The following is a 19278-nucleotide window of genomic DNA, read 5'->3' as shown; positions in this document are numbered from 1 at the left end:
TGATCCCCCCCAAAACCCCCCCCACCACCACAGGCCCACACAAGACCCCCCCCCCGGCGATCCTCCATCACCCCCCCCCCCCCGTAGCCCCCAGCCCATAATTCCTCCCCCCCTTTTAACACCCCCAGCCCCCACAGCACCCTCAAAGTTCTCCCGCTCCCAACTCATCCCATCACAACCGCCCCCCCCCGACCCCCCCCACGAGTGCCCCGTACTCCCCCAGCCCCCCAGAACCCCGAGACCCCCCCCAGAACCCCCCATCACGGACTCACCCCCCCTTGGACCCCCCCCCCCAGCCCCTCCCCCACTCGCTCCCTATCCCCCCCCCCCCCCACTCACCCTCCGCCGTCTCTCCGGGGCTCCCCGGGGTTCCAATTTTGGGGGGGGGTCCCACAGGGAATGGGCGTGGCTCGCAGAGGGGGCATGGGGGCGTGGCCAACGCAGGCCCCGCCCCTTCGGACAGCGATCGCTGCGCTCGGCGCCGCCCCCCTTCCTCGGCCCCGCCCCCCGGGCACAGACTGCGAGGGGGCGGGGCCAAGCTGGGGCGGCGCTGGAGGGCGGGGCCTGAGTGGGCGTGGTCTAAGTGGGCGTGTTCGAAATGGGCGTGGCCACGGCTATGGGGCGCCATTGGGGTTTGGGTGCCATGGGGCACGTGGGCGCTATGGGGTGTCGCAGTGCTGCTGTAGGGCGATGGGGTGCTATGGGGTGTCGGGGGACTGAAGGCGCTTTGGGTGCTATGGGGCACGTGGGCGCTATGGGGCGCTGAGGTGCTGCTATGGGGTGTTGGGGGACTGAAGGCACTTTGGGTGCTATGGGGTGCTGAGGTGCCGCTATGGGGTGTCGCAGTGCTGCTGTAGGGCGATGGGGTGCTATGGGGTGTCGGGGGACTGAAGGTGCTTTGGGTGCTGTGGGGCACCTGGGTGCTATGGGGCACGTGGGCACTATGGGGCGCTGAGGTGCTGCTATGGGGTGTCGGGGGACTGAAGGCACTTTGGGTGCTATGGGGTGCTGAGATGCCGCTATGGGGTGTCGCAGTGCTGCTGTAGGGTATCAGCGTGCCATGAGGTGATGGACTGCTATAGGGCGATGGGGGGCTATGGGGTGTCGGGGGACTGAAGGCACTTTGGGTGCTATGGGGCACGTGGGTGCTATGGGGTGCTGAGGTGCCGCTATGGGGCGCTGAGGTGCCGCTATGGGGTGTCGCAGTGCTGCTGTAGGGTGTCAGTGTGCCACGAGGTGATGGACTGCTATAGGGCGATGGGGGGCTATGGGGTGTCGGGGGACTGAAGGCACTTTGGGTGCTGTGGGGTGCTGAGGTGCCGCTGTGGGATGTCGCAGTGCTGCTATAGGGTGTCAGTGTGCCACAAGGTGATGGACTGCTATAGGGTGACGGGGTGCTATGGGGTGTCGAGGGGCTATGGGGCACGTGAGTGCTGTAGGCACTTTGGGTGCTATAGGGCGCCTGGGTGCTCTGAGGTGCCGGAGTGCTGCTATAGGGTGTCAGGGTACCATAAGCAACAGGAGGGCTGTAGGATGCTGTGGGTCTATAGGTTGGGGGGCTGGGGGGCGGGGGGCTATAGGGTGTCAGGGGGCTGTGGGGAGATGGGGGGCTGTAGGATGCCGTGGGGCTGCAGGTCATTGGGGTGCTGTAGGGTGTCGGGGTGCTATAGGGCGGGGAGGGGCTGTAAGGCGTGGGAGGGCTGTAGGACGCAGGGGGGCTGTAGGATATTGGGGGGCTGTGGGCTGTGGGGCTGCTATGGGGCGCTGCGGCACTGTGAAGCACCGAGTGGCCGTGGGGTGTCGGGGTGCCATAGGGCTCCAGGGGGCAACAGGGCGCGGCGGCGCCATGGGGCACAGGGTCAGCATGGGGGGGCAGAGCGCTATAGGGCACGAAGCAGCTGTGGGGCACGGGGTCGCTCTGGGGTGGCAGGGTGCTATAGGGTGCTGAAAGGCTACGGTGCACGGGGCAGCTATGGGGCACGGAGCAGCTATGGGGCACGGGGCAGCTATGGGGCACGGGGTCCCTGTGGGGCGCCAGCGTGCCATAGGATGCCGCAGCGTTACGAGGCACGGGGTCCCTATGGGTGCCGGGGCCGCTATGGGGCACGGTGGTGCCATAGGATGCCGCGGCGCTATGGGACGCAGGGCTGCTATGGGGCGTGGGATCTCTATAGGGCGCAGAACCTGCATGCGGTGCCACGGGGCTGTAGGGCACGGGGTCTCTGTGGGGCGCAGGGCCGCTATGGGGCGCCACGATGTTATGGGGCGCAGAGTCTGGATGGGGCACGGGGCCGCTATGGGGCGCCACGATGTTATGGGGCGCAGAGTCTGGATGGGGCACGGGGCCGCTATGGGGCGCCACGATGTTATGGGGCGCAGAGTCTGGATATGGCACGGCGTCACTGCGGGCGCTATGGGGCACGGCGGCGCTATGGGGCGCCACGATGTTATGGGGCACAGAGTCTGGATGTGGCACCGAGTCGCTGCGGGCACTATGGGGCACGGGGGCGCTATGGGGCACGGGGGGTCCCTGCGGGGCGCCGGGGGGGTTCTCCTCCTGGCCCCCCCCCAACCCGCAGCCCCCCAGCAGCTGCTCCAGCTCCCAGCGCTCTGTGGCTGTGGGAAGGGGGGGCCGCCGGGGGGGGCTTTGCGGCGGCAGATGCTCGGCCGCAGGGGGGGCCGTTTCCCACGGGGTTCCCCCGGTGCCCCCCCCGTCCTGCACGAGGAGGTTCTCATCCTGCGGCCCCCCCGCTTGCGTCAGGTCTGCGGGAACACGGCGCCTTTAGGGGGGGGGGCGGGAGGGACCCCGCTGGGTTGGGGTCCTTTTAGGGTGGGGTCCCGTGGGGCTGCCCCCCCCGCACCCCCCCGCACCGTCGCTGCTGTCCTGGTGCCGCGCATTGAAGCCGTGGAAGGAATCGCGCCGCACCGCGGGGTCCCACGTGCAGAGATCCACACCGACGGCATCGCGGGGGGGCGTCCAGCCTGGGGGGGGCGGGGGGGGGTGGGGGGAATTGCGGGTTGTGGGTTTGTGAGCGGTGGGTTTCTGGGGTTCTTATGGGCTGTGGGGTCGCCCCCCCCCCTCACCTTCCACCTTGTCGGGGCTGGAGGAGAACACGAACTCCACGACGGCGTCGGGGGGGAAGCGCTCATCTGGGGGGGCAGGAAATGGGGGGGCGCGCAGGAAATGATGGGGGGCGCACCGCCAACCCGCACCCGGACCCCCACCCACCGAGTCCCGACCCCACGGACCCCCCCTCCGACCCCCCCAAACCCCCGACCACAAACCCCCCCGGACCCCCCCCCACCCCCCATAACCCCCGACTTCCGGGGACCCCGACCATCCCCCAAACCCCACGACCCCCGCCGACCCCGTGACCCCCAACCCCCCCCCCCGTGACCCCCCGTGACCCCGCGCCGCCCCACCCCCACACGCCAGGTCCAGCTCCTCCTTGCCGAGCCGCAGCCGCTCCGCCTGCAGCGCCCCCGTGTGGAACTGAGCGCGGAACACCGAGCGCCGCCCGGCAGCGCAGCGCTGGTAGCACTGAACCTGCGCACGTGTGGGAGGGAGCGAGTGTGAGTGGGAGTGTGAGTGAGAGTGTGGGTGTGAGTGAGTGTGAGTGGGAGTGTGAGTGGGAGTGAGTGTGAGTGTGAGTGAGTGTGAGTGTGAGTGGGAGTGAGTGTGAGTGTGAGTGTAATTGTGGGAGTGAGTGTGGGTGTGAGTGTGAGTGTGAGTGTGAGTGAGTGTGGGTGTGTGAGTGTGAGTGTGGGTATGTGAGTGGGAGTGGGAGTGGGAGTGAGTGTGAGTGTGAGTGTGAGTGTGGGTATGTGAGTGGGAGTGGGAGTGAGAGTGGGAGTGTGGGTGTGAGTGTGTGTGAGTGGGAGTGAGTGTGAGTGGGAGTGAGTGTGAGTGTGAGTGTGAGTGAGTGTGAGTGGGAGTGAGTGTGAGTGTGAGTGTGAGTGTGAGTGTGAGTGGGAGTGAGTGTGAGTGGGAGTGAGTGTGAGTGTGAGTGAGTGTGAGTGAGTGTGAGTGAGTGTGAGCGTAAGTGTGAGTGTGTGAGTGTGGGTGCGAGTGTGAGTGAGTGTGAGTGAGAGTGTGGGTGTGTGTGAGTGTGAGTGTGAGTGAGTGTGAGTGTGAGTATGGGTGTGTGGATGTGAGTATGAGTGTGAGTGACTGCGAGTGGGAGTGTGAGTGTGAGTGAGTGTGAGTGTGGGTGTGAGTGTGAGTGAGCGTGGTTGTGAGTGTGTGTGAGAGAGAGTGGGAGTGAGTGTGAGTGTGGGTGTGTGAGTGTGAGTGGGAGTGAGTGTGAGTGGGAGTGAGTGTGGGTGTGTGAGTGTGAGTGTGGGTCTGAGTGTGGGTATGAGGGTGAGTGTGAGTGGGAGTGAGTGTGGGTGTGGGTGTGAGTGTGAGTGGGTGTGGCTGTGGGTGTGAGTGTGAGTGAGTGTGAGTGTGGGTGTGAGTGTGAGTGAGCGTGGGTGTGAGTGTGTGTGAGAGAGAGTGGGAGTGAGTGTGAGTGTGGGCGTGGGTGTGAGTGTGAGTGAGTGTGAGTGGGAGTGTGGGTGTGTCGGTGTGGGTGTGGGTGTGGGAGTGGGAGTGTGAGTGTAATTGTGAGAGTGAGTGTGGGTGTGAGTGTGAGTGAGAGTGAGTGTGAGTGTGGGTGTGTCGGTGTGGGTGTGGGTGTGGGAGTGTGAGTGTGAGTGTAATTGTGAGAGTGAGTGTGGGTGTGAGTGTGAGTGAGAGAGAGTGGGAGTGAGTGTGAGTGTGGCCGTGGGTGTGTGAGTGTGAGTGAGTGTGAATGGGAGTGTGGGTGTGTGAGCGGGAGTGTGAGTGTGAGTGGGAGTGTGGGTGTGGGTGTCAGTGGTTGTGAGTGGGGGTGTGGGTGTGGGTGTGGGTGTGGGTATGCCACAGGTCACACCTGGCACACGCCTGGCACACGTGCCACACGTGTCACATGCCTGGCACACAAGTGTCACACCTGGCACACACATGTCACGTGTGTCACATGCCAGGCACACAGATGCCACACATGTCACATGCCTGGCACACACGTGTCACATGTGTCACACCTGGCACATACGGGTCACACATGTCACACGCCTGGCACACAAATATCACATGTGTCACACGCCTGGCACACACATGTCACGTGTGTCACATGCCTGGTGCACACATGTCACATGCCTGCCACACATCAGACACGTCACGTCTGGCGCACACATGTCACATGCCTGGCACACATCACATGTGTCACATGCCTGACACACACGTGTTACACACAAGGCACACACATGTCACATGGCACACGTGTCACATGCCTGGCACATGCCTGGCACAAAGCACACGTGTCACACGCCTGGCACACAGATGTCACACACCTGGCACACACGTGTCACACGCCTGGCACACACGTGTCACACGCCTGGCACACACGTGTCACACGCCACACGTGTCAAATCTGCAGAGTCCTGCAGGGACGGCTCCCCCCCCCCGCACTCCACTTCCTCCCTGCGCACCTTTTGCACTCCCCCTTGCACACTCCCCCTCGCACGCTCACCCTTGCACACTCACCAGGACGTCTCCCTTCAGCAGCAGCGCGGGCTCCAGGCTGATGCAGACGCTCTGCGGGCCAGGGGAGCTGTGGGGGGGGGGGGGGGGATCGGGGGGGGGTCAGGTTTGAGGATCTCAGAGGGGGCTGGGGATCCATGGGGGGGGGCCGGGGGGGGGCACTCACTAAACGCCCGAGGTGTGAACCAGCTGCAGCGCCTGGTACAGCTTCAGGAACGGCTGGAAGTCTGGGGGGGGGAGGTGAGGACAGGTGGGGACGCTGGGGGGGTCGGGGTTCCTGTATGGGGGGGGTTTGGGGGGGGGGGCTCACCGGGCTGGAAGAGGGGCAGCGGCGGCAGCAGGACGTGGTGCAGGAAGACGGGGCGGCTGTTGACCCGCGCGGCGCCCGCCAGCAGCGCCCCGAAATACGCCGAGTACCTGGGGGGGGGGGGGGGAGTGGGCGCACGCAGCCCCACGGCGCAGCGACGGGTGGGGACAAATCGCCCCCAAACCCCACAGATCACAACTCTGCCCCAAATCCCCCATAAACCCCACAACTCAGCTCCAAATCCCCCCCCAAACCCCACAACCCAGCTCCAAATCCCCCATAAACCCCACAACCCAGCCCCAAATCCCCCCCCAAACCCCACAGATCACAACTCTGCCCCCAAATCCCCCATAAACCCCACAACCCAGCCCCAAATCCCCCCCCCATAAACCCCACAGATCACAACTCTGCACCAAATCCCCCATAAACCCCACAACCCAGCCCCAAATCCCCCATAAACCCCACAACCCAGCCTCAAATCCTCCCACAAACCCCACAGACCACAACCCATGCCCAAATCCCCCCCCATAAACCCCCACAACCAAGCCCCAAATCCCCCCCCCCAAATCCCACAGACCACAACCCAGCCCCCAAATGACCCCAATAAACCCCACAACCCAGCCTCAAATCCCCCATAAACCCCACAGACCACAACCCAGCTCCAAACGACCCCAATAAACCCCACAACCCAGCCCCAAATCCCCCCCCCATAAACCCCACAGATCACAACTCTGCCCCAAATGCCCAACCCCCAAATCCCACAGACCACAACCCAGCCCCAAACCCCCATAAACCCCACAACCCAGCTCCAACTGACCCGAATAAACCCCACAACTCAGCCCCAAATCCCCCCTCAAACCCCACAGATCACAACTCTGCCCCCAAATCCCCCCTCAAACCCCACAACCCAGCCTCAAATCCCCCATAAACCCCACAACTCAGCTCCAAACGACCCCAATAAACCCCACAACCCAGCCCCAAATCCCCCCACAACCCCCAATTCACCCCTAAACGCCACAGACCACAACCTACCCCCAAATCCCCCCATAAACCACAACCCACCCCCAAATGCCCCCTCAAACCCCACAAACCACAATCCGGCCCCATATCCCCCCATAAACCCCACACCCCAGCCCCAAATCCGCCCCAAACCCCACAGACCACAACTCAGCCCCAAATCCCCCCCCATAAACTCCACAACCCAGCCCCAAATCCCCCCCTAAAAAACCCACAGACCACAACCTACCCCCAAATCCCCCCATAAACCTCAACCCAGCCCCAAATCCAACCCCAAACCCCACAAACCACAACCCAGCCCCAAATCCCCCCCATAAACCCCCAACCCCCCCCCAAATCCCCCATAAACCCCACCACCCAACCCCAAATCCTCCATAAACCCCCCCCAGCCCCAAATCCCCCCCCAAAAGCCCCCTTAAACCCCACAACCTCCCCCCAAATCCCCCATAAACCCCCCCCAGCCCCAAATCCCCCCCAAAAGCCCCCTTAAACCCCACAACCTACCCCCAAATCCCCCCCCATAAACCCCAAATCCCCCCCCAAATGCCCTCATAAACCCCCCCCAGCCCCAAATCCCCCCCAAAAGCCCCCATAAACCCCACAACCTCCCCCCAAATCCCCCATAAACCCCCCCAGCCCCAAATCCCCCCCATAAACCCCAAATCCCCACCCAAATCCCCCATAAACCCCCCCCAACCCCAAATCCCCCCCAAAAGCCCCCATAAACCCCACAACCTCCCCCCAAATCCCCCATAAACCCCCCCCAGCCCCAAATCCCCCCCAAAAGCCCCCTTAAACCCCACAACCTACCCCCAAATCCCCCCCCATAAACCCCAAATCCCCCCCCAAATGCCCTCATAAACCCCCCCCAGCCCCAAATCCCCCCCAAAAGCCCCCATAAACCCCACAACCTCCCCCCAAATCCCCCATAAACCCCCCCAGCCCCAAATCCCCCCCATAAACCCCAAATCCCCACCCAAATCCCCCATAAACCCCCCCCAACCCCAAATCCCCCCCAAAAGCCCCCATAAACCCCACAACCTCCCCCCAAATCCCCCATAAACCCCCCCCAGCCCCAAATCCCCCCCAAAAGCCCCCTTAAACCCCACAACCTACCCCCAAATCCCCCCCCATAAACCCCAAATCCCCCCCCAAATGCCCTCATAAACCCCCCCCAGCCCCAAATCCCCCCCAAAAGCCCCCATAAACCCCACAACCTCCCCCCAAATCCCCCATAAACCCCAAATCCCCCCCCAAATCCCCCATAAACCTCCCCCAGCCCCAAATCCCCCCCCATAAACCCCAAATCCCCCCCAAAAGCCCCCATAAACCCCACAACCTCCCCCCAAATCCCCCATAAACCTCCCCCAGCCCCAAATCCCCCCCCATAAACCCCAAATCCCCCCCAAAAGCCCCCATAAACCCCACAACCTCCCCCCAAGTCCCCCATAAACCCCAAATCCCCCCCCAAATCCCCCCCCAAATCCCCCATAAACCTCCCCCAGCCCCAAATCCCCCCCCATAAACCCCAAATCCCCCCCAAAAGCCCCCATAAACCCCACAACCTCCCCCCAAATCCCCCATAAACCCCAAATCCCCCCCAAAAGCCCCCATAAACCCCACAACCTCCCCCCAAATCCCCCATAACCCCCCCCCCCCAGCCCCAACCCCCCCCACCTGCGCTGCGATGGCTGCACGTCGCCCCCCATCCTCTCCTCGCAGAACTGCCGCATGGTGGCGGTGCTCAGCGCCTGCTCCGCACTGCGGGGTCGCACGGCTGCCCCACAAATCCCGGACCCCCCCGGCCCCACAGATCCCCCACAACACCCCCCAGAAGACGCAACCTCCCGTAGCCCCCGCAACCCAGCCCCAAATCCCCCATAAACCCCACAACCCAGCCCCAAATCCCCCCTGAAACCCCACAACCCAGCCCCAAATCCCCCCCCAAACCCCACAAACCACAACCCGGCCCCAATGAATCCCCCCATGAACCCCACAACCCAGCCCCAAATCCCACCCAAACCCCACAGACCACAACCTACCCCAAAATCCCCCCTGAAACCCCAGAACCCAGCCCCAAATCCCCCCCCAAACCCCATAAATCACAACCTGCCACCAAATCCCCCCTGAAACCCCACAACCCAGCCCCAAATCCCCCCCGAGACCCCACAAACCACAACCCGGCCCCAATGAATCCCCCCATGAACCCCACAACCCAGCCCCAAATCCCCCCCCAAACCCCATAAATCACAACCTGGCCCCAAATCCCCCCTGAAACCCCACAACCCAGCCACAAATCCCCCCCAAACCCCATAAATCACAACCTGGCCCCAAATCCACCCCCAAACCCCACAATCCAGCCCCAAATCCTCCCTGAAACCCCACAACCCAGCACCAAATCCCCCCATAAACACCACAACCCAGCCCCAAAACCCCCCAAGAACCCCAAAACCCAGCACCAAATTCCCCCTCAGACCCCACAAACCACAACCCAGCCCCAATTCCCCAATAAACCCCACAACCCAGCCCAATATCCCCCCCAAACCCTACAAACCACATCTCAGCCCCAAATCCCTCCACAAACCCCACAACCCACAAGCCAGCCCCAAATCCCCCCATAAATCCCACAAGCCAGCCCCAAAACCCCCATAAACCCCACAAACCAGCCCCAAATCCCCCAACAGACCCAAAACCCAGCCCCAAATCCCACATGAACCCCACAACCCAGCTCCAAATCCCCCCTCAGACCCCACAAACCACAACCGAGCCCCAAATCCCCCCCCAAACCCGATAAACCACAACCTGGCCCCAAATCCCCCCCACACCCCACAAATCACAACCTGGCCCCAAATCCCCCCACAAACCCCAAAACCCAGCCCCAAATCCTCCCCCAGACCCCACAACCCAGCCCCAAATCCCCCCTGAAACCCCACAACCCAGCCCCATATCCCCCCCAAACCCTACAAACCACATCTCAGCCCCAAATCCCCCCCCAGACCCCACAAACCACAACCTGGCCCCAAATCCCCCCCCAAAACCCACAACCCAGCCCCAAATCCCCCCAATAAACCCCAAAACCCAGCCACAAATCCACCCCCAAACCCCACAACCCAGCCCCAAATCCCCCCATAAACCCCACAATCCGCAGTGCAGAACACTGGGTTGTAGGGTTTGGGGGTGATTTTGGAGCCACACACCCCCCACCCCATAGCCCCCCCCCAGCCCCCCACCCTTCAGTGCCACCCCAAAGCCCCCCATCCCCCTACCTGGCGCAGACCCGGCTGTAGTGCATGTAAGCCTCCACCACGACGCCCACCTTCCCCCTGTTGCCCTGTGGGGTTTGGGGGTCAGCACCCCTCAGCCCCCCGACCCTACAACCCCCCCTGAACCTACAACCCCCCCCACCCTACAGCCCCCGACCCTGAGCCCCCACAACCCCGAGGCTCCATAATCCCCCAACCCTACAAACAGCCCCACCACCGCCCCCCAAACCCCACACCACCCCGTGACCCCACGACCCCCCTGTGATGCTGAGACCCCACAACCCCCCCGAGATGCTGTGACCCCATAGCCCCCCTGTCATGCTGTGACCCCATGACCCCCCCATGCTGTGACCCCCCCACGATGCTCTGACCCCACGACCCCCTTGTGATGCTGTGACCCCACGACCCCCTCCTGATTCTGTGACCCCATGACCCCCCCATGATGCTGAGACTCCATGACCCCCCCCATGCTGTGACCCCATGACCCCACCGATGCTATGACCCCACAACCCCCCCCGTGATGCTTTGACCTCTCAACCCCCCCACAATGCTGAGACCCCACAACCCCCCCCTGATTCTGTGACCCCATGACCCCTCCTGTGATGCTGAGACTCCACGACCCCCCCCACGCTGTAACTCCATGACCCCTGTGTGATGCTATGACCCCATGACCCCCCCCGATGCTCTGACCCCACGACCTCCCCCATGCTGTAACCCCACGACCCCCCCCGATTCTGTGACCCCACGACCCCCCCGTGATGCTGAGACCCCACAACCCACCCAGATGCTGAGACTCCATGACCCCCCCCGTGATGTTTTGATCTCTCAACCCCCCCACAATGCTGAGACCCCACAAAACCCCCCTGATTCTGTGACCCCACGACCCCCCCATGCTGTAACCCCACGACCCCCCCGATGCTGTGACCCCACGCCCCCCCCCACCCGGCAGTGCAGCACGGCCACGCGGGGGGGCAGCGCCCGCAGGCAGCTCTCCAGCGCTTTGCAGATGGCGCACAGCGTGTCCAGGGGGGGGGCCAGCAGATCCGGCCAGCCGAACTCCTGCACCTGCGGGCAGCACGGCGTGAGCCGCGGCCCCGACCCCCCCTCACACCCCGACCCCCCCGGGACCCCACATCCCCACCCCTCAACCCCACGCTTCGCCCCTCGCGGCGCCCCGCTCCCCATCCCCCCCCCCCAGGACACCACGGTCCCGTTCCCGCAGCCCCGACCCCGCAACCCCGCCCCCCCCGGGACCCCCCCCGCCCCCCCCGTGCTGACCGCGGGGTGCAGACGGACGAGGTCGTGGCGCTTCTCCGAGAGGTTGAAGAGCTGCGGCGGAGGCGATGCTCAGACACAGCGCAGCCCCGCGCCCCCCCCAACCCCCCCCCGTCCCACGTAACCCCGCGTCCCGCCCCCAAGGACCCCGCGTCCCCTCCCCATCCCATCCCCAGCCCCCCCCCCCACGTCCCATCTCCGTCCCCCCAAGGACCCCCACATCCAGGCCCACGTCCCGACCCCACAGATGCTCCGTTCTGCCCCTGCTCCATCCCGCTGCTGACCCCACACCCGTCCCCATCCCACCCCATCTCACCATGTCCCCACCCCCACCCCGCCCCCATCCCACCTCATCCCACCGTGTCCCCATCTCCGTCCCCACCCCATCCCCATTCCCATCCCACCGTGTCCCCATCCCACTGTTTCCCCACCTCACCCCATCCCATTGTGTTCCCATCCTACCCCACCCCATCTTAACCGGCCCCAATCCCAACTCCACCCCAATCCCAACTCCATCCTGATCCTAACCTCAACCCCACCCCAATCCCAACCCCACTTCCACCCCACCCCAATCCCAACTCCATCCAGATCCAACCCCAATCCCACCCCAATCCCAAATCCATCCCAACCCCACTTCCACCCCACCCCAATCCCAACTCCATCCCGATCCAACCCCAATCCCACCCCAATCCCAAATCCATCCCAACCCCAACCCCACTCCACCCCCATCCCTATCCTAACCTCAATCCCACCCCAATCCCAAATCCATTGCAACCCCAACCCCAACTCCATCCCGATCCTAACCCCAATGCAACCCCAATCCCACCCCAACCCCAATGCAACCCCAACCCCACTTCCATCCTGATCCTAACCCCAATCCCACCCCAACCCCAATCCCACCCCAATCCTAACGCAACCCCAACCCAACCCTACCCCAACCCCAACCCCAATCCCCACCCCAACCCCATCCCAATCCTAACCCCAATCCCAAGCCCACTTCCATCCCCACCCCAACCCCATCCCGATCCTAACCACAATCCAACCCCAATCCCACCCCAATCCCAACGCAACCCCAACCCAAACCTACCCCAACCCCAATCCCACCCCAACCCCACCTCCATCCTGATCCTAACCCCAATCCCACCCCGGTCCCAACCACAACCCTACCCCCATCCCAAATCCATCCCAACCCCACCTCCATCCTGATCCTAACCCCACCCCAACCCCAATCCCAACGCAACCCCCACCCCATCCCAATCCCAACCCCAACTCCATCCCAATCCTAACCCCAATCCCACCCCAATCCCACCCCACCTCCATCCTGATCCTAACCCCAACCCCATCCCAATCCCAAATCCATCCCAACCCCAACCCCACCCCACCCCCTTCCCTATCCTAACCTCAATCCCACCCCAACCCCAACCCTACCCCAACTCCAATCCCACCCTGGTGCCAACCCCAACCCCAACCCCACCCCAACTCCATCCCAATCCTAACCCCAATCCAACCCCAACCTCACCCCAACCCCAACTCCATCCCGATCCTAACCCCAATGCAACCCCAACCCAACCCTACCCCAACCCCAATCCCAACAAAACCCCAACCCCACCCCAACCCCAACTCCATCCTCATCCTAAACCCCACCCCAACCCCAATCCCACCCCAACCCTACCCCAATCCCAACCCCACCTCCATCCCGATCCTAACCCCAACCCCACCCCAATCCCAAATCCATCCCAACCCCAAACCCACCCCAACTCCACCCTGATCCTAACCCCAATCCCACCCCCATCCCCACCCCAACCCCATCCTGATCCTAACCCCAACCCCACCCCAATCCCAACGCAACCCCAACCCCACTTCCATCCCAATCCTAACCCCAATCCCACCCCAATCCTATCCCAACCCCACCTCCATCCTGATCCTAACCCCAATCCAACCCCAATCCCACCCCAATCCCAACAAAACCCCAACCCCACCCCAAGCCCCACTCCATCCTCATCCTAACCCCAATCCCAAAGCAACCCCAACCCCATCCTGATCCTAACCCCAACCCCACCCCAATCCCACCCCAACCCCATCCTGATCCTAACCCCAACCCCAACGCAACCCTACCCCAATCCCAACCCAACCCTACCCCAACCCCCATCTCACCCCACCCCCATTCCCACCCCATCCCCATCCTGATCCTAACCCCAATCCAACCCCAATCCCACCCCAATCCCAACGCAACCCCACCTCCATCCCGATCCTAACCCCAACCCCATCCTAATCCCAAATCCATCCCAACCCCAACCCCAACTCCATCCCGATCCTAACCCCAACTCCACCCCAATCTCAACCCCACTTCCATCCCAACCCCAACCCCACTTCCATCCCAACCCTAACCCCACCCGAACCCCAACTCCATCCCAACTCCATCCCAACCCCAATCCCAACGCAACCCCAATCCCACCCCACCCCAACCCTACCCCAACCCACCTCGATCCTGATCCTAACCCCAATCCCACCCCACTCCCAAACCCATCCCAACCCCACCCCAATCCCATCCTGATCCTAACCCCAATCCCACCCCAACCCCAACCCCACCCCAGCCCAACCCCACCTCCATCCTGATCCTAACCCCAACCCCACCCCAATCCCAAATCCATCCCAACCCCAACCCCACCCCACCCCCATCCCTATCCTAACCTCAATCCCACCCCAACCCCAACCCTACCCCAACTCCAATCCCAACCCAGTCCCAAATCCATCGCAACCCCAACCCCGACTCCATCCCAATCCTAACCCCAATGCAACCCCAACCTCACCCCAACCCCAACTCCATCCCAATTGCAACCTCAATCCCACCCGAACCCAAACGCAACCCCAACCCCAACTCCACCCCAATCCCATCCCCACTTCCATCCCAACCCCAACCCCAACCCCACCCCAACCCCAACTCCATCCCAACTCCATCCCAACCCCAATCCCAACGCAACCCCAATCCCAAATCCATCCCCACCCCAACCCCATCCTGATCTTAACCCCAACCCCACCCCAAATCCCAACGCAACCCCAACCCCACTTCCATCCCGATCCTAACCCCAATCCCACCCCAATCCCACCCCAATCCCAATGCAACCCCAACCCCCATCTCACCCCAACCCCACCCCAACCCCATCCCGATCCTAACCCCACCCCCACCCCAACGCAACCCCAACCCCATCCCAATCCCAACCCCAACTCCATCCCGATCCTAACCCCAATCCTACCCCAATCCCAACCCAACCCCACCCCAACCTCCATCGCACCCCACCCGCATCCCCACCCCAACCCCATCCTGATCCTAACCCCAACCCCACCCCAATCCCAAATCCATCCCAACCCCAACCCCACCCCAACTCCACCCTGATCCTAACCCCAATCCCACCCCCATCCCCACCCCAACCCCATCCTGATCCTAACCCCAACCCCACCCCAATCCCAAATCCATCCCAACCCCAACCCTACCGCAACCCCAACCCCACCCCACCCCCATACTCATCCTAACCCCAACCCCAACGCAACCCAAACCCCAACCCCCATCTCACCCCAGCCCCATCCCCACCCCATCCCCATCCTGATCCTAACCCCAACCCCAATCCCACCCCAATTCCAACGCAACCCCAACCCCATCCTGATCCTAACCCCAATCCAACCCCAACCCCACCCCAATCCCAAATCCATCCCAACCCCAACCCAACCCCAATCCCACCCCAACCCCACCTCCATCCCGATCCTAACCCCAACGCCACCCCAATCCCAAATCCATCCCAACCCCAACCCCACCCCACCCCCATCCCTATCCTAACCTCAATCCCACCCCAACCCCAACCCTACCCCAACTCCAATCCCACCACAATCCCAAATCCATCGCAACCCCAACCCCATCCTGATCCTAACCCCAACCCCACCCCAATCCCAACGCAACCCCAACCCCACCTCCATCCTGATCCTAACCCCAACCAGACCCCAATCCTAACCCCAACCCCACCCCATCCCCATCCTGATCCTAACCCCAACCCCAATGCAACCCTACCCCAACCCCCATCTCACCCCACCCCCATCCCCACCCCAACCCCATCCTGATCCGAACCCCAATCCAACCCCAATCCCAACGCAACCCCAACCCCACCCCAATTCCAATGCAACCCCAGCCCCAACCCCATCCTGATCCTAACCCCAACCCCACCTCAACCCTACCCCAACCCCACCTCCAGCCTGATCCTAACCCCAAACCCAACCCCACCCCAACTCCATCCCGATCCTAACCCCAATCCCACCCCACTCCCAAACCCATCCCAACCCCACCCCAATCCCAACTCCATCCCAACCCCAACCCCAACCCCATCCTGATCCTAACCCCAACCCCACCCCAATCCTACCCCAATCCCAATGCAACCCCAACCCCATCCCAATCCCAACCCCAACCCCATCCTGATCCTAACCCCAATCCCACCCCAATCCCACCCCAATCCCAATGCAACCCCAACCCCCATCTCACCCCAACCCCACCCCAACCCCATCCTGATCCTAACCCCAATCCCACCCCAATCCCACCCCAATCCCAATGCAACCCCAACCCCCATCTCACCCCAACCCCACCCCAACCCCATCCTGATCCTAACCCCAATCCAACCCCAATCCCACCCCAATCCCAACGCAACCCCAACCCCATCCTGATCCTAACCCCAATCCAACCCCAATCCCACCCCATCCCCATCCTGATCCTAACCCCAATCTAACCCCAATCCCAGCCCAATCCCAACGCAACCCCAACCCCATCCTGATCCTAACCCCAACCCCAACCCCACCCCAACTCCATCCCGATCCTAACCCCAATCCCACCCCAATCCTATCCCAACCCCACCTCCATCCTGATCCTAACCCCAACCCCAACCCCACCCAAACTCCATCCCGATCCCGATCCCACCCCCACCCCACCCCACCCCCCCCGCTCACCATGTACCCGTCGCGGAGCCGCGCTCGCAGCAGCGCCGCCACGTGGCGCAGGTGGCCGCGGAGCAGCCGCTCGTCGCCCCCCGCCGGGAAGCGCACGGCGATGATCCGCTCCGTCACGTAGCTCAGCTCCGCGGGCGGCGCCGGGGGGGGCGGCCTGGGGGGGGGGCGAGGGGGGATGCAGGGGGTCATTGGGGGATGTGTGGGGTCATGGGGGGATATCTGGGGTCAAAGGGGTGTTTGTGGGGTCGTGGGGGGGGCAGGGGGTCATAGGGGGATGTGTGGGGTCGTGGGGGATGCATAGGGTTGTGTAAGCATATCTGGGGTCAAGGCGGTATTTGTGGGGTCATAGGGGGTGTTTGTGGGATCGTGGGGGGAGGCAGGGGGTCATTGGGGGATGTGTGGGGTCATGGGGGGATGCATAGGGTCATAGGGGGGGGTTGTGGGGTCGTGGGGGGATGCAGGGGGTCATTGGGGGATGTGTGGGGTCGCGGGGGATGCATAGGGTCATTGGGGGATATCTGGGGTCATGGGGGTGTTTGTGGGGTCGTGGGGGATGCAGGGGGTCATATGGGGTGTTTGTGGGGTCGTGGGGGGAGGTAGGGGGTCATTGGGGGATGTGTGGGGCCGTGGGGGGATGCATAGGGTCATTGGGGGATATCTGGGGTCATGGGGGTGTTTGTGGGGTCGTGGGGGATGCAGGGGGTCATAGGGGGTGTTTGTGGGGTCGTGGGGGGAGGTAGGGGGTCATTGGGGGATGTGTGGGGCCGTGGGGGGATGCATAGGATCATAGGGGGATATCTGGGGTCGTGGGGGGATGCATAGGATCATTGGGGGATATCTGGGGTCGTGGGGGTGTTTGTGGGGTCGTGGGGGGATGTGTGGGGTCGTGGGGGGAGGTAGGGGGTCATTGGGGGGATGCATAGGGTCATGGGGGGATATCTGGGGTCGTGGGGGATGCAGGGGGTCATTGGGGGATATCTGGGGTCAAGGGGGGATGTGTGGGGTCGTGGGGGGACACATAGGATCATAGGGGGATATCTGGGGTCAAGGGGGTGTTTGTGGGGTCGTGGGGGGGGCAGGGGGTCATTGGGGGATGTGTGGGGTCGTGGGGGATGCATAGGGTTGTGGGGGGATATCTGGGGTCGTGGGGGTGTTTGTGGGGTCGTGGGGGGATGTGTGGGGTCGTGGGGGGATGCAGGGGCACATTGGGGGGATATCTGGGGTCAAGGGGGTGTTTGTGGGGTCGTGGGGGGATGCAGGGGGTCATTGGGGGATGTGTGGGGTCATGGGGGATGCATAGGGTTGTGTAAGCATATCTGGGGTCAAGGCGGTATTTGTGGGGTCGTGGGGGGATGCAGGGGGACATTGGGGGGATAACTGGGGTCAAGGGGATATTTGTGGGGTCATGGAGGGAGGTACGGGGTCTTTAGGGTATACATGGGGTGGTGGGGGGATGCATAGGGTCGTGGGGGGATATCTGGGTTCAAGGGGGGATTTGTGGGGTCGTGGGGGGGGCAGGGGGACATTGGGGAATGGGTGGGGTCGTGGGGGTGTTTGTGGGGTCATGGGGGATGCAGGGGGTCATTGGGGGATATCTGGGGTCATGGGGGGATGCATAGGGTCGTGGGGGATATCTGGGGTCAAGGGGGTATTTGTGGGGCCGTGGGGGAATACATGGGGCCACGGAGGGATGGGGGGGTCGTGGGGGTGTAAGCGGGCTCATGGGGTCACAAGGTGACGGGGCTGAGAGGTTACGGGGTCACAGGGTCATGGAGTCCAGCTCCAGGCTGGGGGGCGGGGGATGTGGGGACCGAGGGACGGCGAGGGGGGACAGCGCCCACAGAGCCCCCCCACGGCCCCCACCTGGGCAGGGAGCGATGCAGCCGGAGGGCGCTGAGGGGCAGACCGCCGTCCTGGGGGCACACGGCGCTGCTGTCCACACCCCGACCCCAATCCCACCCCATACCATCCCATCCCAAATCCCATCCCAACCCCAATCCCATCCCATCCCCAATCCCAACAGAACCCATCCCAACCCCATCCCAACCCCAACCCCAACCCCAACCCCATCCCAACACAACCCATCCCAACTCCATCCCAACCCCATCCTGATCCCAACCGCACTTCCACCCCGATTCCAACTCCATTCCGATCCTAATCCCAATCCCAACCCCATTCCAATCCCAAACCCACATCAACCCCACCCCAATCCCAACCCCACCCCAAACCCAACTCCATTCCAATCCCAAACCCAACCCCACCCCAACCCCAACTCCATCCCGATCCTAACCCCAATCCCACTCCAACTCCATCCTGATCCTAACCCCAATCCCACCCCAATCCCAAACCCATTTCCACCCCACCCCAAACCCAACTCCATTCCAATCCCAACCCCAACCCCACCCAAACCCCAACTCCACCCGATCCAATCCCACCCCAATCCCAACGCAACCCCAACCCCACCCAGATCCCAACCCCACTTCCACTCCATCCCAACCCCACTCCAATCCCAACTCCATCCCAATCCTAACCCCAATTCCACCCCAATTCCAACCCTACCCCACCCCAACTCCAACCCGAACCCAACTCCAACCCCATCCAGCTCCTAACCCCAACCCCACCCCAATTCCAACTCCATACCAACCTCAATCCCAACCCCACCCCAATCCCAATCCCCATCCCAACTCCATCCTGATCCTAACCCCAATCCAACCCCAATCCCAACGCAACCCAACCCCAACTCCATCCCAATCCCAACTCCAATCCCACCCCGGTCCCAATCTGAACCCCATCCCCATCCCAATTCCAACTCTACCCTGATCCCAACTCCATCCCAACCCCAACCCCATCCCCAATCCCCAACCCCACCC

At 63.0% G+C, this 19278-nt stretch overlaps 1 protein-coding gene across 4 annotated transcripts in view; it reads right to left on the bottom strand.

Moving 5' to 3' along the window:
• TNS2 (tensin 2) overlaps positions 1–19278 on the bottom strand; it is a 31132-nt gene that overhangs the window by 6650 nt on the left and 5204 nt on the right. For 2 of the 4 annotated variants that reach the window (XM_090128496.1, XM_090128494.1), the window contains exons 6-18: positions 18272–18321; positions 16409–16562; positions 11429–11479; positions 11093–11215; positions 10154–10218; positions 8565–8648; positions 5874–5980; positions 5730–5790; positions 5567–5633; positions 3424–3547; positions 3085–3150; positions 2872–2982; positions 340–2763 (exon numbers count right to left, since the gene is read on the bottom strand). In XM_090128496.1, the coding sequence (XP_089984622.1) occupies positions 340–2763; positions 2872–2982; positions 3085–3150; positions 3424–3547; positions 5567–5633; positions 5730–5790; positions 5874–5980; positions 8565–8648; positions 10154–10218; positions 11093–11215; positions 11429–11479; positions 16409–16562; positions 18272–18321 (3487 nt within the window). The remainder of the gene's footprint in view (positions 1–339; positions 2764–2871; positions 2983–3084; positions 3151–3423; positions 3548–5566; positions 5634–5729; positions 5791–5873; positions 5981–8564; positions 8649–10153; positions 10219–11092; positions 11216–11428; positions 11480–16408; positions 16563–18271; positions 18322–19278) is intronic. The other 2 variants (XM_090128497.1, XM_090128495.1) reach the window with 2 other exon arrangements.

This window comes from Phasianus colchicus, chromosome 33 (genome assembly GCF_987193195.1).
Source record: "Phasianus colchicus chromosome 33, bPhaCol1.hap1.1, whole genome shotgun sequence".
Lineage (NCBI taxonomy): Eukaryota > Metazoa > Chordata > Aves > Galliformes > Phasianidae > Phasianus > Phasianus colchicus.
Note: the sequence above shows the minus strand (reverse complement) of the source record. Positions and strands in the feature narration are given on the sequence as shown.